Here is a 23,994-nt window from a genome sequence, read left to right as displayed (position 1 = left end):
GCCTGCCTGCCTTCTTCCCTGTGAGGTGGCCAGGCTTGGGTCCCAGGCCACCACTGGCCCCTCCAGTCCTCTCCCTTGCCCGCACCCTGCTCCCTGCGTTGATGGTCCTCCGTCTGTTTCGGTTCTGCTGTTGCTGTTCACTGGCTTCAGGGCTGCTGCCCAGGCCCCCATCCTTACCTTCCAGCTGTGCTCTTTCCCTCTGCTTCCTGCTTGCCTTCAATTCCATGAGCTTCGATGATTCTTTGCAGGCCAGCCTGCAATCTCACATGCCAGTGCCTTTTCTAAGGTTTGCGAGTTCTTTGGCTCTCTGTTGCTTTGAAAAGGGAGAAGCAGTGTTTTACAATTTCCTTTTAATCACCAATGAGTAGTAGTAGCAACGGTATGCCTTTCCTTCCTACACTGTGTGGAATACTCACTCCCTCAAAGCTTCTATTATTTCGCGGCACAAATGAAGCATCCTGTATTCTCTTTCCTGTTTGTGGCGTGTGCCTTCCGAGCACTGTGCTATCATTAATGGTCCAACTGGGTTTTCCCTTTTCAGTTCCTATCACAAAACACCCCGAAGACTGACAGTGTCACTCATGGAATCCAAAATGGCTGGCGGTCGGGTCCTGCCTTGCACTTTGTGGCTTGGGCTTGTCTTTTCTTCAGGAATGAGTGGGTAGTTTCTTCCTACTTTTCTTCTATAAATGGGGAAAAAGTGTCCAGTGTGGAGGCACCTCTTTCGTTTGAAGAAGCTGTTGGTTCTGGCCCTATAGTGTGGCCTCTGTGAATGGAATGGTCTATACTGGCTGTGGAGGGGAGCCAGGAGGCAGAGTAAAAGGGATTCTTCCCTAGTGTCTGTTTTGGTGGCCATAGAAAACTTCAGCAAACTTTAGCTTTGTGTCTTTATGCTCTTTCCCTGGGTACTGAATTTTCTGGTCTATTGGAAATGATAACAAACATTTATTGATGGTAACACTTGCTAGTATCATCAATATATGAATATCAGTATGAATACAACAATAATAGATTGCATCCAAGTACTCCTCTATAAAAACTTCTGTTTACTATTTAGGAGCAAACTAATATACTTAATTTATAATAGCATGGAAGGCATATGAATATTTAGACTGTGCATGGACATGGACATGTTATGTCCTTTAGAAGGAATAAATAGTACAAAAGAAAAAAAAAAGACTTTCTCATTGAGTCATTGGCCTGAAGCTGGGTCGTATGTCTTGATTTGGAGAGTCCTCTGGGGGCACATACCTGATGGAGACCTTGTTCTCTCCATTTCACCTCAGGAAAGGGGAGCAGGAGTGGGAAGCAGGGTACAAGGCTTCCTTGGCCCCAGTCAGGCAGCACATCTTTATTGCAGCTGCTGTGTGCCCGACGTTAGGCCTGGGAGACAAAGCAGTAAACAAACAAGGCAGAGCCTGTGCTTTCAGTGGGGGTAATAGACAGTGATCACTCAGCTAAACACATCCTTTCAGGTATTGACACTTTTCAGACATGAAAAGTGCTCTGAAATCGATGAAATGGAGAAATGAGGGAGGGAGAGGCAGTGGGGGAGTGCTGGTGAAGCTAGGGTGTTTGGGCAAAGCTCTGAGGAGGTGACGTTTGAATGCAGAGCCCCATGATGGGAATGAGGCAGACATGTGACAGGAGGGGTGGGCGTTGGACCCCAGACCGCAGGGGATGAAGGAAGGCACTTGGGGGCCTAAGTGCGCTGAGTGAGAACATACTAGAGAAGAGGTAGAAGGAGGCCTGGGCGGTGCGGGCTGGATTCTGGGGAGGCTGTCGCTGTTGTCCAGGCTGGAGATGACGGTGGCTCAGGTCAGAGTGAGAGCGGTGGATGGAGACAGGTGGACGTGGAGAAAGGCACTCGCTGTGCGTGTGTGTTAATGATGTGCGGACCGCGCACAGCTGCTGTTTCAGGCACCGGAGATAGAATTGTGAGCTAAATGGAGAATCACTTCCTGTCCTCCTGGAGCTAATGTCGCAGTGGGCGTGGCCAGCGTGAGAAGAAAGGCCAGGGCTTGGTCCTGAGGAGGGTGGACACGCCCTCGGGGGGAGTGGATGGTGTGGTTGAAGAGCTGTGGTGGGAAGAACATCTGAGATTCCCACAGGCTTGGGAGCTGGAGCCAGGAGGACCATTTTTCTCAGCTTTACTGAGATATTATTGACATTAAAATATGACATAAACATAAGTTTAAGGTGTATGGTGTGGTGATTAGATACATGTATATGGCAAAATGATCACCAACATAAGGTCAGTTAACACCTCCATCCCCTCACAAAAATACGATTTCTGCACATCTGTGGTTTTAACACTTAAGATCTACTCTCTTAACAGCTTTCAAGTATATAATTCAGTATTGTCCATTATGGTCACCAAGCTGTGTATTCGCTCCTCCAGTCCTATTGGGGAGTTTATACCCTTGGACCAACATCTCCCCTGGCCCCTGGCAACCACCATTCTAGTCTATTTCTATAGGTTTGGCTTTTTTAGATTCCACATATAAGTGAGAACATAGCGTTCGCCTTTCTCTGTTTGACATTTCAATAAGCATGAGGCCCAAGAGGATGTGTGGCTGTACTGGGTACCATGTGGTATGGGGGGGAGAGGAGAATCAGGGATGACTCTTTGGTTTTTGATATGAGCAGTTCAGGGAATGGGAGCGTCAGTGACCAAATTTGGAAGCTTGGGAGGCGGACTGGGGTGGGGGTGGGGGACATGAGTTATCAGACTCCTAAGTGGAGCCATGGAGTAGGCAGGTGGATATTCAACTGCAGAGCTCTGAGCTCCGGGACCATGACACGCCACTGAGAATGAACCAGTGTAGGGGCGGCACACGAAGCCTGTTGCCCACGTGAAATGACAGAGGCCAACATTTAGAGGTCAGGTCGAAGAGGAAGGGTGAACAGTGGGTATGTGGGATCAGAGGGCCCTAGAGGAGACAAGGCCAGAAGACTCTGAAGATGTCAAGTAAGATGAGGACTGGAACTGTCCTTGTTTTTATTTTTTTAACATCATTATTAGAGTATAATTGCTTTACAAAGGTGTGTTAGTTTCTGCTGTACCACAAAGTGAATCAGCTATACATACACATATATCCCCATATCTCCTCCCTCCTGTGTCTTCCTTCCACCCTCCCTATCCCACCCCTCTAGGTGGACACAAAGCACCGAGCTGATCTCCCTGTGCTATGTGGCTGCTTCCCACTCGCTATCTATTTTACATTTGGTAGTGTATATATGTCCATGCCACTCTCTCACTTCGTCCCCCCTTACCCTTCCCCCTCCCCGTGTCCTCAAGTCCATTCTCTATGCCTGCCTCTTTATTCCTGTCCTGCCCCTAGGTTCTACAGAACCTTTTTTTTTTTTTTATTTTAGATTCCATATATATGTGTTAGCATACGGTATTTGTTTTTCTCTTTCTGACTTACTTCACTCTGTATGACAGTCTCTGGGTCCATCCACTTGACTACAAATAACTCAGTTTCGTTTCTTTTTATGGCTGAGTAATATTCCATTGTATATATGTGCCCCATCTTCTTTATCCATTCATCTGTCGATGGACCCTTAGGTTGCTTCCATGTCCTGGCTATTGTAAACAGAGCTGCAATGAACATTGTGGTACATGACTCTTTTTGAATTATGGTTTTCTCAGGGTATATGCCCAGTAGTGGGATCGCTGGGTCGTATGGTAGTTCTATTTTTAGTATTTTAAGGAAACCTCCATACTGTTCTCCATAGTGGCTGTATCAATTTACATTCCCACCAGCAGTGCAAGAGGGTTCCCTTTTCTCTATAACCTCTCCAGCATTTATTGTTTGTAGATTTTTTGATGATGGCCATTCTGACTGGTGTGAGGTGATACCTCATTGTAGCTTTGATTTGCATTTCTCTAATGATTAGTGATATTGAGCATCCTTTCATGTGTTTGTTGGCAGTCTGTATACCTTCTTTGGAGAAATATCTATTTAGATCTTCTGCCCATTTTTGGATTGGGTTGTTTGTGTTTTTGGTATTGTGCTGCATGAGCTGCCTGTATATTTTGGAGATTAATCCTTTGTCAGTTGCTTCGTTTGCAAATATTTTCTCCCGTTCTGAAGGTTGTCTTTTCATCTTGTTTATGGTTTCCTTTGCTGTGCAAAAGCTTTTAAGTTCATTAGGTCCCATGTCTTTATTTTTGTTTTTATTTCCATTTCTCTAGGAGGTGGGTCAAAAAGGATCTTGCTGTGATGTATGTCATAGAGTGTTCTGCCTATGTTTTCCTCTAAGATTTTTATAGTGTCTGGCCTTACATTTAGGTCTTCAATCCATTTTGAGTTTATTTTTGTGTATGGTGTTAGGAAGTGTTCTAATTTCATTCTTTTACATGTAGCTGTCCAGTTTTCCCAGCACCACTTATTGAAGAGGCTGTCTTTTCTCCATTGTATATTCTTGCCTCCTTTATCAAATATAAGATGACCATATGTGCGTGGGTTTATCTCTGAGCTTTCTATCCTGTTCCATTGATCTATGTTTCTGTTTTTGTGCCAGTACCATACTGTCTTGATTACTGTAGCTTTGTAGTATAGTCTGAAGTCCAGGAGCCTGAGTCCTCCAGCTCTGTATTTCTTTCTCAAGATTGCTTTGGCTGTTCGGGGTCTTTTGTGTTTCCATACAAATTGTGAAATTTTTTGTTCTAGTTCTGTGAAAAATGCCATTGGTAGTTTGATAGAGATTGCATTGAATCTATAGATTGCTTTGGGTAGTATAGTCATTTTCACAATGTTAATTCTTCCAATCCAAGAACATGATATATCTTTCCATCTGTTGGTATCATCTTTAATTTCTTTCATCAGTGTCATAGTTTTCTGCATACAGGTCTTTTCTCTCCTTAGGTAGGTTAATCCTAGGTATTTTATTCTTTTTGTTGCAATGGTAAATGGGAGTGTTTCCTTAATTTCTCTTTCAGATTTTTCATCATTAGTGTATAGGAATGCAAGAGATTTCTGTGCATTAATTTTATATCCTGCTACTTTACCAAATTCATTGATTAGCTCTAGTAGTTTTCTGGTAGCATCTTTGGGATTTTCTATGTATAGTATCATGTCATCTTCAAACAGTGACAGTTTTACTTCTTCTTTTCCAAGTTGGATTCCTTTTATTTCTTTTTCTTCTCTGATTGCTGTAGCTAAAACTTCCGAAACTGTGTTGAATAATAGTGGTGAGAGCGGGCAACCTTGTCTTGTTCCTGATCTTAATGGAAATGGTTTCAGTTTTTCACCATTGAGAACAATGTTGGCTGTGGGTTTGTCATATATGGCCTTTATTATGTTGAGGTAAGTTCCCTCTATGCCTACTTTTCTGGAGAGTTCTTATCATAAATGGGTGTTGAATTTTGTCGAAAGCTTTTTCTGCATCTATTGAGATGATCATATAGTTCTTCTCCTTCAGTTAATGTGGTTTATCACACTGATTTGCATATATTGAAGAATCCTTGCATTCCTGGGATAAACCCCACTTGATCATGATGTATGATCCTTTTAATGTGCTGCTAGATTCTGTTTGCTAGTATTTTGTTGAGGATTTTTGCCTCTATGCTCATCAGTGATATTGGCCTGTAGTTTTCTTTCTTTGTGACATCTTTGTCTGCTTTTGGTATGATGGTGGCCTCGTAGAATGAGTTGGGGAGTGTTCCTCCCTCTGCTACATTTTGGAAGAGTTTGAGAAGGATAGGTGTTAGCTCTTCTCTAAATGTTTGATAGAATTCGCCTGTGAAGCCATCTGGTCCTGGGCTTTTGTTTGTTGGAAGATTTTTAATCACAGTTTCAATTTCAGTGCTTGTGATTGGTCTGTGTATATTTTCTATTTCTTCCTGCTTCAGTCTCGGAAGGTTGAGCTTTTGTACGAATTCGTCCATTTCTCCCAGGTTGTCCATTTTGTTGGCATATAGTTGCTTGTAGTAATCTCTCATGATCCTTTGTATTTGTGCAGTGTCAGTTGTTACTTCTCCTTTTTCATTTCTAATTCTATTGATTTGAGTCTTCTCCCTTTTTTTCTTGATGAGTCTGGCTAGTGGTTTATCAATTTTGTTTATCTTCTCAAAGAACCAGCTTTTAGTTTTATTGATCTTAGCTATTGTTTCCTTCATTTCTTTTTCATTTATTTCTGATCTGATCTTTATGATTTCTTTCCTTCTGCTAACTTTGGGGTTTTTTTGTTCTTCTTTTTCTAATTGCTTTAGGTGTAAGGTTATGTTGTTTATTTGAGATGTTTCTTGTTTCTTGAGGTAGGATTGTATTGCTATAAACTTCCCTCTTAGAACTGCTTTTGCTGCATCCCATAGGTTTTGAGTCGTGTTTTCATTGTCATTTGTCTAGGTATTTTTTTATTTCCTCTTTGATTTCTTCAGTGATGTCTTGGTTATTTAGTAGTGTATTGTTTAGCCTCCATGTGTTTGTATTTTTTACAGATTTTTTCCTGACACTGATATGTAGTATCATAGCATTGTGGTCAGGAAAGATACTTCATACCATTTCAGTTTTCTTAAATTTACCAAGGCTAGATTTGTGACCCAAGATATGATCTATCCTGGAGAATGTTCCATGAGCACTGGAGAAGAAAGTGTATTCTGTTGTTTTTGGATGGAATGTCCTATAAATGTCAATTAAATCCATCTTGTTTAATGTATCATTTAAAGCTTGTGTTTCCTTATTTATTTTCATTTTGGATGATCTGTCCATTGGTGAACGTGGGGTGTTAAAGTCCCCTACTATCATTGTGTTACTGTCAATTTCCCCTTTTATGGCTGTTAGCATTTGCCTTAAGTATTGAGGTGCTCCTATGTTGTGTGCATAAATATTTACAATTGTTATATCTTCTTCTTGGATTGATCCCTTGATCATTATGTAGTGTCCTTCTTTGTCTCTTGTAATAGTCTTTATTTTAAAGTCTATTTTGTCTGATATGAGAATTGCTACTCCAGCTTTCTTTTGATTTCCATTTGCATGGAATATCTTTTTCCATCCCCTCACTTTCAGTCTGTACGTGTCCCTAGGTCTGAAGTGGGTGTCTTGTAGACAGCATATATATGGGTCTTGTTTTTGTATCCATTCAGTCAGTCTATGTCTTTTGGTTGGAGCATTTAATCCACTTACCTTAAAGGTAGTTATCGATATGTATGTTCCTATCACCATTTTCTTAATTGTTTTGGGTTTGTTATTGTAGGTCTTTTCCTTCTCTTGTGTTTCCTGCCTAGAGAACTTCCTTTAGCATTTGTTGTAAAGCTGGTTTGGTGGTGCTGAATTCTCTTAGCTTTTGCTTGTCTGTATATGTTTTAGTTTCTCCGTCGAATCTGAATGAGATCCTTGCTGGGTAGAGTAATCTTGGTTGTAGGTTTTACCCTTTCATCACTTTAAATATGTCCTGCTACTCCCTTCTGGCTTGCAGAGTTTCTGCTGAAAGATCAGCTGTTAACCTTATGGGGATTCCCTTGTATGTTACTCGTTGCTTTTCCCTTGCTGCTTTTAATATTTTTTCTTTGTATTTAATTTTGGTTAGTTTGATTAATATGTGTCTTGGCGTGTTTCTCCTGGATTTATTCTGTATGGGACTCTCTGTGCTTCCTAGACTTGATTGACTATTTCCTTTCCCATATTAGGGAAGTTTTCAACTATAATCTCTTCAAATATTTTCTCAGTCCCTTTCTTTTTCTTTTCTTCTTTGGGACCCCTATAATTCGAATGTTGGTGCGTTTAATGTTGTCCTAGAGGTCTCTGAGACTGTCCTCAATTCTTTTCATTCTTTTTTCTTTATTCTGTTTTGCAGTAGTTATTTCCACTATTTTATCTTCCAGGTCACGTATCTGTTTTTCTGCATCAGTTTTTCTGCTATTGATTCCTTCTAGAGAATTTTTAATTTCATTTATTGTGTTGTTCATCATTGTTTGCTCTTTAGTTCTTCTAGGTCCTTGTTAAACATTTCTTGTATTTTCTCCATTCTATTTCCAAGATTTTGGATCACCTTTACTATCATTACTCTGAATTCTTTTTCAGATAGACTGCCTATTTCCTTTTCATTTGTTTGGTCTGGTGGGTTTTTATCTTGCTCCTTCATCTCCTGTGTATTTCTCTGTCTTCTCATTTTGCTTAACTTAACTGTGTTTGGGGTCTCCTTTCTGCAGGCTGCAGGTTCATAGTTCCCGTTGTTTTTGGTGTCTGCTCCCAGTGGGTACGGTTGGTTCAGTGGGTTGTGTAGGCTTCCTGGTGGAGGAGACTGGTGCCTGTGTTCTGGTGGATGAGGCTGGATCTTGTCTTTCTGGTGGGCAGGACCGTGTCCGGTGGTGTGTTTTTGGGTGTCTATGAACTTATTATGATCTTAGGCAGCCTCTCTGCTAATGGGTGGGGTTGTGTTCCTGTCTTGCTAGTTGTTTGGCATAGGGTGTCCAACACTGTAGCTTGCTGGTTATTTAGTGGAGCTGGGTCTTCGCTTTGAGATGGAGATCTCTGAGAGAGCTTTCACCGTTTGTTTTTACATGGGGCTGGGAGGTCTCTGGTGGACCAATGTCCTGAACTTGGCTCTGCCACCTCAGAGGCTCAGACCTGACAGCCGGCTGGAGCACCAAGACTGTGATTGTGGAGGCTTGGTGAATCCAAAATCTGATGTAGTAGGCCAGCAGGCTGGAGACTCTGGGAAGAGTTGCAGCCCAAACGAAGGCTGCTGGCAGAATCCCTGTCCTTGGTTTTGATAATGTCATTGGAGGCTTTGCTAAGCTATTTGGTATCATGACCAGGGCAGAAGGTTAGTTGGAGTGGGTTGGAGGTAACCGGTTGGTGAAGATGCTAAGAGATGGGACTCTTCAAAAACTATGTCAAGTTTGGCTCTGAATGGGCTGGTGTGTTGTGTATGTGACCTTATGTGAACTGCTTGACTCCTCAAATCAAATTCCTCACCTTCCAGCTGGTGATGGGATTATGTAATGTGAGGTACTGTTGAGAGCATCACAGGAAATGAAGCACACTGATGCATCCAGAGCTTCCAGCACAGCCTCTTGGCTGACTGTGGATGTTCTCAGAGGGCTGGTTTCTCCCGTGCTCTTCTGTGTCTGAGAGGCTTCATTTTCTCATCAGTAAAAGAAGGAAATTAGGCCAAATGAAGTTTCCAGTTCTAGGTTCTCACACGTTGCCTGCTTCTCAGACCGGGGTCTCCCCACTTCCCCCTCTCCCACTGCCTCGCTCCAGTTTCCGCCTGTGGCTGTAACCCCCGCTGGACTCTCTTCCCTTTTCCCGCATCTACTCCGCTTTGATTCTGTCTTGCACTCGATCACCAGATTACTTCCCCCCCAAAAAAACACCTTGCTTAGCCTTCTCTCTCACCCAAGAGTCTTGAGAGGGGCCTTGTTCTTGAGATGAACGTACCCGTCCCCACCTGTGATCCTTTATAACTTGAGCTCTGCTGGACTCACTTCTGCTCTCCTCTGCACCCCTGGCCGTCGGACTGGCTGCCGCTTGAATGTATCTTGTTCTGCCTTTTCTCTGGCCTCTGGAATGTTATACCCGGTTTTAAATCCCACCTATCCCTCAGGAGCTGGTGCGTGTGCAGTGCCCCTTGGTGCTGTGATGGAAAGGACCATCTCTCTGCAGGAAGCTCCAAGGCTACTCCCATCTGCCTTGCTTAGTTCCACACACATCTAGAGTGGGCCTGCAGTGTGCACACACCGACCACCTCCTGCTTCGCCTGACAGTTGTTTATCACAGGTCTCAGCTCCCGCCTCCACCATGAGCCGCCTCTGAGGTTTCTTTGCATCTCCTGCAGTGCCATGCATGTTGGGTGCTTCACAAATTAACAAATTACATCAATCAGAAAACGTCACTTTGAGAAGCTGTAATGGAAGGTTTGGGAATTAAGTTTTAAGAGAGGATAGTAACCAAGGGTTTTTCTTTGTGTATATGTCTAGAATTAAAAAAAAAAAAAGTTTCCAGTGTTGAGGCTGTTTTATCAAAAGCCTTTAAAATCTGCAAATGCCTTGGCCCAGCAATTCTGCTTCTAAGGATTTATCCTAAGAAAATAGTTTTGAACATCTGCAGAGAATGTCCATTGCAGTGTTGTTTATGATGTGAAAATATGGAGATAACCTAATATCCAACAATAGGAGATTGGTTTAAAAAGAAAAGGACTCACAGTGCATATTCATATCCTAGAATTACTGTCTCCTTCTTAAAATGATGATGTAGAAAGGCAATGACTTGGTAAAATGTTCATATGAAATGAAGGAAGTATGTTTGAAAACATTATATTATTGTCCAATTTCCTTTACCTTAAATTATAGAGAAAGGATAATTGGCATAGGTAGTGATATCTTTGGATGTTGGGATTATTGATGATTTTTACTATCTTTTTGCTGTTACCTAACCTTTCTGCAGGAAGCATACTTTCTTAAGAAAACACTTTATTAAAGTTGGAATTGGATACCTCTTTTATTCATATAAATCACATATTCTTATCTTGCGGCTAAGTTAGCCTTCCTGTCTACACTCATGCAGTGTTGGGGAGAGCCCAGGGCTACCTGCCCACGTCAAATGGTGGTAGGAAACATGGGAGCGTGCTTCTTGGGGTCCCTACCTTCCAGGTCACAGTGACTGTCCTCCAGTGTGTATACTGCATGGTGTCCTTTGAGGCTGGCTGCAGGAGTGAGTTGTTGTCCCTTGGCTGCTGAGCTGTGTGTTCAGGTGCAGGGCACTGACGCTCTGCAGCAGGGGTGGGGAGTGTGTGGCCTGGCAGCTGTGCAGTCAGGCCTGGGTTGCAACCTTGACCCTCCCCTGTGCTCCTGTGCGGCCCTGGGCTTTAAGCTGTGGTTTGCACATCGGTGGGATGGGGATGGCATCTCCCGCGGTAGTGAGCGTGTTGCCCTGTATCTGGCCCAGACTGGGCACTTCCCGAAGAATAGCTGGCTGCTGAGCTCCCCAGATAGCCCACCTGAAGCCACTCCTAAGGCAGTCAGCAGTAAAGAATGGGGTCTTATTTCTTTAATAATAATATAGGTTTCCTGGAAACTGGTCATGTTGTGGGTTGGGAAATAGTTTTTAAAAAGTGGTTTCCTTGTAACTAAGACCTGTCCTGCCCTCCCCTCTTGTCTCCCTGCAGTCTGTGGGCCAGGCATCGACATCCGCAACGACTACCAGCAGCTGAAGCGACTGGAGAACTGCACGGTGATCGAGGGCTACCTCCATATCCTGCTCATTTCCAAGGCTGAGGACTACCGCAGCTACCGCTTCCCCAAGCTCACGGTCATCACTGAGTACCTGCTGCTGTTCCGCGTGGCTGGCCTCGAGAGCCTCGGCGACCTCTTCCCCAACCTCACAGTCATCCGTGGCTGGAAGCTCTTCTACAACTACGCCCTGGTCATCTTCGAGATGACCAACCTCAAGGATATCGGGCTCTACAACCTGCGAAACATTACCCGTGGGGCCATCCGGATCGAGAAGAATGCTGACCTCTGCTACCTCTCCACGGTGGACTGGTCCCTAATCCTGGATGCCGTGTCCAATAACTACATTGTGGGGAATAAGCCCCCAAAGGAGTGTGGGGACCTGTGCCCGGGGACGATGGAGGAGAAGCCGCTGTGCGAGAAGACGACCATCAACAACGAGTACAACTACCGCTGCTGGACCACGAACCGCTGTCAGAAAAGTAAGATGAGGATATGACTGTGGCTGCCCTCCTGCTTCTCTCTACCCCGCCTCCCCCGCCCTCCCTCCTCTTCTGAATGCACGATTGCAACGGGTGGGTACGGCTGTATCGCAATTAGGATGTGGGGTCTTGAGGGGCTTCCTTTTGCATCTGGGAACTGGTAGGTGCAGGGCTGTGGCCTGGCTGCAGGCCATCCCGGCTGCTGTCAGACCGTTCCAGTCACACACTAGAAACCATCACCGCACTCTTGGGCTAGAGGCTTGAGGAACTTCTGCTTTGAATTTCTGATGAGAAAGGTGACCTGGTGTGCTTGAAAGTGCCTAAGCCCTGGCAGTCAGAGGCTGCATATGTATCAGCTCTTTCATCCTTTGCGTGAAAGGATGTTTTTCAGTAACGCAGGGCTTCCTTAGCATGAATACACCTGGAATATTGTGGAATAAAGGAAAGGTAAAGGCTAATTCACATCCTGTGAAAGTGGTGACCCGCACCCCGTCCTCGGTCCTTAGTGATGACATTACAGTGCTTGGGCGTCCTGGTTTATGATGGAGCATAGCCAAGGCGGTGGGGGCAGGGGAACCCTGGACCAGTTTCCAGGAGTCCCAGGTTCAGGCCGACCTTGCAGGTAGCTATACAGCGAGCTCATTTGTACACCCCAGGCTTCTGCTTCCTTTCTTTTCTACCTCTTTCTTGAAGAATTGTGCAAATCTTGTGAATCACTTAGTGAAAGAACTTTGCAATGTGTTTACTGCTCTTGGGGGTCAGGTGGTGGTATTTGGAAGATTCTCGTTTATTCATCTGCTGTGTGCTTATTTTCCTTTGAGTATAACTGAACTCTTGCCTGATTGTGATCGATACCTTGAGCGCCGGGTTGTTGGGTATTGAACTGTGACTCTGGGCCTTTGTCTTCTTTCTTTCAGCAATGTTTAGGTCTATTGGCCAGGAGCGTTCCCCTCACTGGTTGGAAGGCAGTGTCGTAGCTATAAATAGCTGTTTAATGGCTGGGCCAGTTAGAGACCCAAGGAGCCCATGTACTGTAGCTAGTCATGGAGAGCCAAGAAATCCCAAACTGATAGGCTTGCCTAAACTCTGAGGTGTGTAAAATAAACAAACCAAAGGCCAGACCCCACAAGTAACATTGTTTCAGTTCCCTGCCAGCCAGGGTGGAAGCAGAGAAAGGATGCTTGCTTTGAAGAGCACACGCTTTCCTGCCCTCTGTCATTGGATCAGCGAGTAGGTGAACACTGGTTCAGTAAGGGAGGGATCCCACTGGCTGAAACCAGGACGTTGAAGAGCTGAGAACACCATTGGGCCACTTGGAGAATCCCTTTTGGCTAAGGTTGGGGGAAATACTGTGCTAAAGTCATATTTGTTATTCATTAAAATAGTACCCTATCATTAGGTTACCTGCTAGTTCTGAGAAAACAACAAAAAATATTTTCAAGTAGTCTTGACATTTAAAATTTTTATTTTAAAAGAAAAAACCATCATCAAAGGAGGTGTCATGTGTCGTGGAAAGATGTTGGATGTGGTATAAGAGGCCCGGGTGACCTTGGACCAGCCAGCCCTTCTGGGCTGTAGTTGGACATATTTAGAATGTTCCATTGGGCAGCCCCATATTATTCCTTAGTGGTGATCACATGTGTGTGCAAAACTGATTTGAAAACTCGTAAGGTCTGTACAAAAGGGAGGTGTTACTTAAAAAGTCGTTAGGTGGGCACTTGTTCAGTGATTCAGTCGGTATTTATTTAGGTCTCACTGTGGACTTTGGGCTGTTTCTGGCCAGCTGCTTGTTGAAGAAGCCTGGAGCAGGGGCGAGGCATGAGTTCTGGGCCCAAGTCTAGTAGCCGTGACTAGAAATGAGCAAGTAATTTAAACTTGGCCTGGCCCTCAGTTTCTTCATCTGCAAAATGGGATAGCCCCTTGCCTTCCTCATAGGGCTGTTGGAAGATTAGAAAGAGAAAGAGGAAGAGCTCCATGAGAAAGGACCAGGAGATGGAAATTGGGCCTTGGTGCTTCTACAACTGATGCTGATGGGCCTGCTGGCCAGACACGCTCTTCTCCAAGGCCACACCCTGCAGCCTTCTCCCAGGCCAGTGTCTCAGGCCTCCTGATGTTTTTCTGTGATTTCACAATGGAGTATTTATTTAAAATTAATAACAGCATTCAGGGAAATTGTCTTCCCTTCAGCTTGTCCTGAAAACTCAAGCGTTGGCAGGTTTCTTGGAGATTTTCTAGTTGAATCAGAACTCTTTCCCTTTGCATAGATTCCCTTCTGACCTGCTCTGTCCTGTGCAGTAGCCACTAGCCCCATGTCTCGTCGAGTACTTGAACTGTGGCCTGTCCGAATTGAGATATTTTTAAGTGTAAAATACACACTGGATTTCAAAGTGTAGTATGGGGGAAAGAAAGTAAGATATTTCCTTAATATTTTGTATATTGATTACATGTTAAAAATGATGCTTTAGACATATGAGATGAAGTAAAATATATTCTTATAATTTCACATGTTTCTTTTTACCTTTTAATGTGGCTCCTAGAAAATTTGAAATTGCAGATGTCGTTCGCATTCTAATTCTTCTGGAGAATGCCGCTTTAGAGCATGCCGTCAAAGGCCCTGGGTTCTTGCCTGCATCATCTCTCTGGCTGAGCACTGCAGTGCTGTGGTGCTCCACAGCTCTCCAGCCAGAGTGCTTAGGGACGATTCAAGGAGCCAGGTGGAGGGCATTGAGTCCAAACAGAATGTCTGCCTTGGGGTCCACGTTAGTCTTAAGATGGCCAATTAAAAAGATTAAGCATAGAAGAATCCCATTCCATTATTCTTCCCAGGGCTGGCTACAGACGGAGGGGGAGCATCTAGAGAGATACGTCCAGTCAAGGATATGTGTGACATTTTTGACACAACGGAGAAACACTCAATTATGCAGTGCTGATAGGCAGTGTTCACCTGACGCTCTCCTTTAAACTCCCTCTGTAGATCCTGACTCTGCGGTGGCAGGCAACTTCGTCGACAGCCCCCGTAAGGAAATTACTATGCTGTGGGTTCTCTGCCCGCTTCTGTATTTCTCTGTTGTCTTACAATTTTGAGGGGTGGTTTTATGCAGGCTTGAGTTGTTCATTCCTAGAAAGTGATTGAACCTTAGAAAAACGGAGTATGGCTTTTTCCTTTCCATGAAAGTGTAACTGGTGCCCCCTGAGATGCGACACCGTTGTTGACTCCTTCATCCCTGCCTGCCAGCATCACTGATTCTCCTCTGTCTGTGCAGCTGTCTCTTTTCTGGCTCCTCGTCCAGTCTTTAATAGCTGTTTTCCAGAGTAACATCCTGGGCCCTCTCACCACTGTCCTGTTCCCCCAGAATATCTCACCCACTGCTTCAGCATCCTCCCATCTGCATCTGGCTTCCAAATACCATCTCCAGCTCTGACCTCTCTGTGAGCTCTCGACCCCGTCTGCTGTCGTGACTGGACCCCCATGGGCGTTTCAGCATCTGGTGGTCTTCTCTGGCTCCTCACTTATAGCCCAGGGTTTTCCTTGTTTCCACTCCCGTGGGTAGTGTTCTTGTTCTCCGAGCTCCCATGTCAGACACTTGGGTACCATTTGGATGTTTCCTTCTCCAACCGGACACCAAGCCCTTTCCATCTGAAATGTTTCCCTAGTCTGCCTTCCTCTGCTCTCCCCGTGTTCGGTGACACGGCCTCTCCCCAGCCTTCCTGCCTCTCTGCCTCGGCCCAGTGACCTTCCCCTTCCCCAGCATACACGCATGCTGACCGAGAGGCTCCCGTCCCTAAAATCCTGTAGAGGAGCCTGTGAAACGCCATGAAGCGGGCTGTGCACCTGGCCTTGTGCCTGCAGGTCCTTGACCGCGGTGGTGTTCTTCCCCACTGACCAGCTGGCCGCCCGCTGCTGGAGGACTGCAGGGCTTTGTGGACTCCGGTGGGCCCTTCCCGAGGAGGAGAAGCCTGTCTGTGGTGCTGAGTAAATTCTGGGCGTATCTTCCAACACTTGGTCAGCGGGGCTGTCCCCCCAGGGGTGAGCACGCACCTGCTTTGTGAAAGATTGATTGTCAGGAAAATACATTTCCCCCTTGCGCAGAGAAGGGTGTGGAGTAACAGTCCTCAGCGAGCCAAAAGCCTCGAGGATTATGAAATGCGGATGTTTCCTGTGTAATTTTCGTGGTCGTTGCTCCCAGGGAGTCACCCAGACCGTCCCCAGCTCGTAACTGGCTGGGAGGGTCAACCATGGGTGGGAGCTCTTCTCTCCCCTGCCCTGGTCAGAATGATTCAAAGCCAAAGATGATGGAGAAGGGTGGGAACCATCTTGAAAGTTGAAGCTTGGCCTGGGGTGCTGTGCTGTTCATTTATTGGCTGTGAGGGTCAACCATGGGTGGGAGCTCTTCTCTCCCCTGCCCTGGTCAGAATGATTCAAAGCCAAAGATGATGGAGAAGGGTGGGAACCATCTTGAAAGTTGAAGCTTGGCCTGGGGTGCTGTGCTGTTCATTTATTCGCTGGAGGTCGGCCACGTCCAAGGAGGGAACGGGGTGAACCTTCTCTGGGCACCTGTGCTTCTTTCCCCGCTCAGTGCGTTGCCTAACTGTGTGTGGTGTTTGCTTGCCTTGGGGCTTTCTGGTACCTGATTTCAGGTATTACACCCCCCTCACCCCCAAAAAAAAAATTCCAAAAACTTACTGCTGAACTTAGTCTCCAAGTACTTTTTAACCTGTCAGGGTGAACACCTTGTGGTCCACTCGGATCACTATGTTGCCTGTGAGCAGGCTTGGTCTTTGCCAGGAAATCCACCAAGCCTGCAAGCCTGGCCGTGTTGGAAGTTGGCTTCGCTGGTGGTGCAGCCTTACTTCAATTAAAAAGGCATTGACTGGGAACAGCGGTCCCGGAGCTTGTTGCATTTCCTACTGCCTTCGAGATGAGAAACCAGGAAAATAGCAGAGTGGAGCCTTTGAGTGACAAGGCAGGAAATGGCTCCCTTTATTACAAAAGGAACACATTATACTGCAGTCTCATGGATGGGGTCAGGGACTTCAAATGAAGGCAGGTGGTGTAAAAAAGATAATTCTACATGTTTTCCCCCAAACATGTTCTTCTGTTTTTGTTTATCGGACACTCCTCTCAAGGGTGGTATTGGTGTGTGGGGCAGAATTGCACCCCTTCCTCATTTGCTCACAGATTGGTATGTCAGGCCTGCCAGGTAAAAGTGGGGGGCTTGTTTAAGTGTTTGTAAATCACCTGCTGCATTGAGATGAGGTGGGGAGACAGTTTCTCTGCCCTGAGACTCCATGCATTATTTCATCCTAACACTTCTGGCTAATTCTTCTTCTTTTTTTCTTTTTCTTTTTTTAAGCTTCTTGTGAGGGAGATTTCCCTCTGTGAAATACCGTGTAGTCTGTTGCCACTGTGGACCAGGGTAGGGGCCTGCGTGTCCGCGTGGGGCAGAGGAAGGCCTGAGCATCCGGGAGGAAGGGGCAGACCGTCCAGCAGGCTCCAGCCTGTGTGTAGCTCGGAGCTGGTCTCTCTCCCCCTGGAAGGCCCCTGCTCTGGTCAGCTGCTCCCAGTGTGGGGGTTTCTTTATTTAGAAGGGGGTCACATGCCCCTGGGCCTCACTTCTCTGCCTTCTATAGTCACGCATGAAGGTGGCATTCTCTTCTCCCTGACTGGTGACCCTGTTACCAAGATGGAGAGGCACTTTGTGCCCCTGTGTCCCCGGGACCCTCTTAGCTGACCCCGCCTCTTAGTTCCCGTGCCTTGTCGTTGAAAGGCTTCATTCTTGGCTAAGTGTCACCTAATTAAGGTGTCACTCTCCTGCGCTCCCTTCAGAAGTTTGTTTTTTAATAGGGATCTCATCTTAGAGATGAAAAAGCTTTCAGAATAAGTCTCCTAGGGTGATTTTTGCAATTCTAGGGGTTTGGAAAATATTCTGGAGTCCCTTCCCATCTCATCAGTTAAGCCTACTTGTAAGACCATTCTGGTTTCTTCCTACTTCTAAAAAGCCTCTTTTTTTTGTTGCGTTAATATTTCTATCTTGCTTTCCTTGTGTGTGTGCCAGCGTGGCATTCTCTGCTAGAGTGGGGATGACGTGGAACGTGTGGGCCCGTGGCTAATCCTGTCCTGGACTGCGTTGCTCAACTTGAGTGCATAGGGTGGTTTGGGACTTAGGTTTGGCTCACAGTGGAGCTGGGAGCCATGACTTGGAAACATGCCTCCTTCTAGCACATGGTGTGACTCCGGGACTCAGGCAGCATGAGGTGGGGTCTCTGACACCATCCTGGGATGGAGTGCCCCCCTGACTGGAGGAAGCAAGAGACAGCCAAGGTGTTCCAGGAACGCTGGGGGCAAGAGATGGAATCTCTGTCTGCAACACACAGGATACAGAATAGGCATCTGTTTATCACTGTGCCTAACTTGGGAATCTAGACTTAAGACATGTACAGATCTTTTATATGGAAGAAGGAACCCCAGGTGGAAATCCAAAACCTAGACCATTCTGGGTTCTGCCACTGGCTAACACATAGGAGCTGGACGTTGTCATGAGAGCTGGGGTTTTGTCTAGTTCCTGACAGGCCTGTCTTCTCGGTCTCTGGAGGAATAGCTCCCTGCAGAGCCCTCGTAGCTGTGTGAGCTGCCCTGCAGGAGGAGCCGAGGGCTGAGCGCTTCTTAGAGCTCGGGGGAGACAGCTGCCATCTCAGGTCAGGGAGTGATGGGGGCTTCTGGGGCCTGTGTAGGCAGGGAAGAGTGTCCAGGGAAGGTCGTGCTCCTTCGGGGTCAGCGTGGCCACTCTTCTGCAGTTCTCAGGGTGTCTTGTTGCTGACCAGGACCTCACTCCTGGTTTTCCCAGCGTATGCCTCCCTGACAACATTGTGGAGGCAGCAGCTACCATCACGTGCCTGCCACCCTCTACTTGACTGGTCTTCAGGCATCTTTAGGTGGCCTCACGCCTGGAAGGTGTGGGTTTCCCCTGTGGACTATTATGGTATTTAAGATTGAGATTTGCAAGAATATATAATTTTGTACAAAATGGGATTTAAAAAAAAAGCCTACATTCCAGTATGGACAAGTGACATCATATGGCAAAGGTTTAAGAACAGTCTGTGAATTGAGAGGATTCCATACATTAGCCTTCTGTGTTCCCAGGTGCTGGGGTGAGGCTTCCAGGCTCCATCTTCCATATCTGAAACAGGAATGAGCAGGTTTGGAATTTGTAAAGCACTGGACAGAGGGTACAGCACATAGTAGGTTCTTGGGAAATGGTAGCAGCTGCTATTGTTTTTAAAAATTAAACTTAATACCTAAGAGCTGCATTCTGAGGTTATTTAAAATTCTGAGCATTAAACTGGATTGACTGTGTATGTTTACTGCCATGTCTTATATGGTCTTTCTCTATTGCTTTTTCTAAATTGCAAAAATTCAATTATCATAAATAGCATGGCATAGTGTAGGAGTGGTTCTTGCTAGTTTAATCCAAATTGTTCAAATTGCTGTGTCTGTCCAGATAAGCCATATCTTTAAAGAACATTCGGTGAGGTACGTATGTCTATATGGGGATGCCAGTGGGGCCTCTATAGTTACATGTAAACTCTATTTCTTTGGTTATCAAACCATATGAATTTATTCTGCTTGCAGGCTTGGTGTTGGGAAGAATTAAGAATATCAAGAACAAGATTCTTGTTTGATACTAACATTAAATATTATCTTTTTAAAATGTGTTTTTCACAGAGAGCAGCAAAGTGGTTAGAGTGGGCACAATTTTGGGTAAAGATAACAAGGATGTACATTTTTATTTGTGACAACTGCAGGTCTCACAGAGTAAAGGTAGTTAACTGCCTGCTTCCTGCTGAAGCATGTGCCTGTTTATTCTCTTCTTTGGGTAATACTGTGTGTGTGCGTGCGCGTGCATACCACTTTATTCTCCCACCCAGCCTCTTCTCCTGCTTTGGCTGTTTTGTTTTATTTCCCTCCTCTCACCCCCAGTGCAGGAAACAAACACTGGGTCTCTCTGTCCTCCCTTAGATCTTCCTTCCGTTCAAGGGGATCAGGTGGGTGGGAAAATGCTGTGCAGGAATGTCAGGCCCTCTCCCGGAAGCCCAACTTCTATTTCAGCTCATTATCCAACAGAAATCGCTTTTTGTTTCTCTGCCGTGGTCACAAGCAACCACCGGGTCCTCTTTCCTTTCTTTGTGCCGTTTTTCACGGCATCCACGTGGGATGGGAACAGAGGCAGTGTGTCTGGGGACTCTGCATTAAGGCTGTGCAGACAGACCCGACCCATGTGTAGCCGCCTCCCATTTGTTTTTGCAAGTCCTAATGAAGGGACTCGGGTGAAGGCTGTGAGGCTGCTGGAGCTGGTGCAGGCAGGCAGGCCGCTGAGTGCGGGACTGAGGCTGGGCAGCCCCTGGGCCCTGAGCCGTCTGTGCCCGGGGCCCCTGGGAAGCAGGGCCCAGCTGTGACGCGCCTCCGTCTGCCCTAAGCAGCAGATCTGTGCACCGAGGCTGCCATTCTGGGTTTCTGGATAGATGCAAAGTGCTTGGATGGTCTTTAGCAGCTGCCGCGACTGGGAAGTGGGGCTTAGTAGTAAAAAGGGGTGAAAAAATAAAAGAAAATTGGGAAGCATAGAGCCTGCAATACAAAAAAAGGCAAGATGAAGGTTGATATTATTAGAAACACTTCCTGGGCAGCCAAAGTGTTCGAATTAGGATTTTTCAATTTATTTATTTTAACCCCAGAAGGTATTAGTGGTAATGTGGAGACAAATGGAAACTCGTCAGATTCCCTAGGTCCAGAAAATGCAAGCTTTATTCCTGTGGTTCCCAGTGTGATGTTTCTGTCCTGTTTTCTTGACCTCCGAATGGCCCCTTATGCTTTGCTAAGTCGACGATGTTATTAGGGTCTTAGACTGTTCCTCAGATAGGTTATAGGATGTATTTTTGTTCCCTTCCTCAGGGGACTTGAAATGATTGGATTATTTTGTAATACGTTGATACTTCTTTTAGAAGCATTTGCATAACTGTGTCAAAGAAGCTTTGGAACAGGTTTTTTAGCAGGGTTGCAGGAAATGTCCCTCGTGCTCTCCTCCACTCACGAGGGAAGACAGAGCAGCCCAGATGCAGGATGGGGCATTTCACGTTCCCTCTTTGTAACTTCACTCATGGTCTGGGTGCACTGTCCAGGTGGTACAGTCTAGGTGACATGGTATCATCTTCTGAGATCAGTGGGTTTCCTGCCCCTCTGACCCCAGCCGCCCCCTCCTTGTGGCCATCGTTTCACATTCACTGTGGGAGTCAAGGCTCAAAGGATCTTGACACCATCGTTGCTTATGAATAGAATTCTGAGAATGTATCATTTTCTCAGAAGAATGTTTCTTTAGCTCAACAAATATTTCTTGTTTGCTAAGAAAAAAATCCTTGGAAAAGTCATTGGATGCCCAAGATGGGCGACTAGGAGGGGGGTGAACTTCTGGGTCTGCTTAAATAAAGCAGTATTTTATTGAGAGGCAATTGATAAAACAGCCAAAGCCAACTTAACAGACTGTCATTTTAAGATGAATTTGTTTTGCAGGATTAATTTGATTTTACATTTTAGAGACAACAGCTCTCTGGGCCCCACTGTTACTTCTGCCTGTTACCAGGCAGAGGAAATGGTTAGGCTGTGGTCACAGATTCACTGAATTTCATGCTAACGCTGCGGGGTGGGGGGACTTAAGACCCTCAGCTTGACTTGGTCCCATGGGAAGGTTTATACTGTTTGTTTGGGTAACTGCAACTCTGTCTTGTTGGGCACTGTTGTCCTAACATGGAAAGCCTCAGAGGTTAGAGAGGAGCCACTGAAGACGTGTGAGGAGGGATTAAGTGGTTGTGAGAGGGAAATGGTGATTGGGATGGTGTTCAGACCCCCTTTCCACTAGTAAATAAAAGGTGAGTGGTTTTGGTGACTGGTTTAGCCTGAGCCAGTGCAGACTCTCTTTTCGTAAACAAGCCTGGTGTACATCATGCAGTTTTTTTTTTTTTTTTTTTTTTTTTTTAAAGAATGAAAGGTGATCAGATTAAATCTTTAACTTTTAGGTTTTTATTTATTTATTTATTTTTGGCTGTGCTGGGTCTTCGGTTCGTGCGAGGGTTTTCTCCAGTTGCGGCAAGTGGGGGCCACCCTTCATCGCGGTGCGGGGACCGCTCTTCATCGCGGTGCGCGGGCCTCTCACCATCGCGGCCCCTCCCGTTGCGGGGCACAGGCTCCAGACGCGCAGGCTCAGCAGCTGTGGCTCACGGGCCCAGCCGCTCCGCGGCATGCGGGATCCTCCCAGACCAGGGCTCGAACCCGTGTCTCCCGCATTAGCAGGCAGATTCTCAACCACTGCGCCACCAGGGAAGCCCATCATCATGCAGTTTTAAAAGTGTAAAGTGTGGACTTTCATATGTCAACTCTTCAACTGCCAGTCTCAAACTCTTCCACCATTATCAAAATAAATGCAGACCTCTCGTCAGCATCTTCTCATCTCTGAAGCTAGGATGGAGAGGCAGGTGGTGGGTAATCAAAAGGCAAGGAGGAGTAGGGGGCCGCCCTGCCTCACGATCAGATGGAATTTGCATGGAAATTGTGAACACACAAGCATCATTGTTTATTGCAGAAAGCACTGACCAGACTCCTCTGCTACGGCTTAGCTGAGCGGCCCAATGCCAACCCTTCCCCTCCCTGCTCCTTGGTTTCCTCATCTTTCCCTGTTGCAGAGTAAGGTGTTGGGGACCTGGGATGGAGCCGCTGGCCCTGGCCTTCAGGAAACACTGCTAGAGAATGAAAACAGGTGTTCTAGACTCGCCGTGGTGTGAAGCAGTTGACCTCTTTTGGGATGGGCCCTACCCTTAGGGACAGGCTCCGAGAGCGGTCCTTGGAGAGTGGGCTGCGATTAGTGGGCTCTGACAAGCTCACCGAGGGGTAGCAGATAGAGCATAGGCTGGCGAAGCATCTCAGTGAAAGGTTAGAAGGAGAGAAAAGCAGTTAGGGCGTTGAGACTAGGAAGTTCAGTACAATTTATGTTGTCTTGTGTCTTTGAAGTGACTTTTTCTGGTCTGGCTTTTGCTGTTACCAAAGTGAATTATTCACAAGTACTCTGAGAAACACCGATGTAATGCAGTTATGCTGAATGAATTTCAATTCATTTAAATCATTCTTTTCAGCTAAAGTAAGCTTTCCCTCATCCAGAACCAGAGCAAGCTGGTAGCCCAGTGAGCGTTTCCTGCTCTCATGGCCAGCGGCTGATGTCTACCATGGTACTGCCGAGGTGCCTTGAGCTCAGAAGCACTTTTGGAGTGATCAGAGTGGAGTTGCAGTACTTTCCGAGTAGTTTGGGAGCTGGGTGTGTTTTGCTGTGCACTCTGGTCCTCAGCAGTCTGGCTGTGGTGCGTGTGCACGGCGAGTTTCAGCTGGGCGAACATTGTCTGCTGAGGCCATGCTCTTCATGGTCGCTCCTTAACCATCATCCACTTGTTCTTCATGGCTTGGCTCTGCTCTTCCATGAAACCTCCCTGGATCTCCCTTGTGGAGGGCTCACAGGCCTGCAAGGCTCACGTGCTGGCGATGAGGCTTTGCCCTGTTCCCAGTCAGTGACGATTCCTCTCTGAGCTCTATCAGTGGTTCCAGAAGGCCTTGTTTACTCATCATTTGTCTCCTCCTCCAAATAGATGATGAACCACCGTGGGTTTGGACCTGTGCTCTGTTTATAAATCTTGGTTCTCCAACCTCACAGCCAGAGGGAGACAGGGTCATGGAGGACATATTCTGTAGAAATCCGTCTCCCCCGTGGGCCTGACCCGTGCAGAGCATCTGCATCTGAGTGGGTTGGTTCTCATGAAGACTCTGGAGCTGGGCATGAGGAATGGAGGTGCCTGTGACCCGAAGACTAAGGGGTCCTCACTCTTGGGGTTGTGCAAGGGTCAGAGCGAGCCCCTGTTGGAATTTTGGGTCCTGGGCACCAATCTTGGCTCACTCTAGGCTCGGCCCTGATAGGTACAGGAATTTTATAAAGGGATTTATAAAATGTTTTTGGATGACAAACGTGGTTCTAGTTGGAATGAATAAACCAACTAAATTGCAATAGAGTTTAAGAGCAACCGAGTGAGTGTCGGGGTGTGAGAGGATGTGGACACACAAGGTTTGGGGGGTTCTTAACCTCTGCTGCTGAGTTGTAAGTTATTTGGGGTCTCTTTCTGCTCCCTACCATTCTTGTTAACACAAATCCAGTCTCATTAACGAGGTGAAAGAGAATATATTATGTGCATCTCATTCCTGTGGTATGGGAGAATGACAAAGAGGTATGAATTGTAAGTAAAATC

The 23,994-nt window shown here is 46.1% G+C and overlaps 1 protein-coding gene across 2 annotated transcripts in view; it reads left to right on the top strand.

Moving 5' to 3' along the window:
- The window catches only part of IGF1R (insulin like growth factor 1 receptor), a 313,412-nt gene that overhangs the window by 52,614 nt on the left and 236,804 nt on the right, over positions 1 to 23,994 (top strand). For both annotated transcript variants that reach the window (XM_057543127.1, XM_057543128.1), the window contains exon 2: positions 11,119 to 11,664. In XM_057543127.1, the coding sequence (XP_057399110.1) occupies positions 11,119 to 11,664 (546 nt within the window). The remainder of the gene's footprint in view (positions 1 to 11,118; positions 11,665 to 23,994) is intronic.

This window comes from Balaenoptera acutorostrata, chromosome 3 (genome assembly GCF_949987535.1).
Source record: "Balaenoptera acutorostrata chromosome 3, mBalAcu1.1, whole genome shotgun sequence".
In the NCBI taxonomy this organism is placed as follows: domain Eukaryota; kingdom Metazoa; phylum Chordata; class Mammalia; order Artiodactyla; family Balaenopteridae; genus Balaenoptera; species Balaenoptera acutorostrata.
This window is presented reverse-complemented; position numbering and strand designations above follow the sequence as displayed.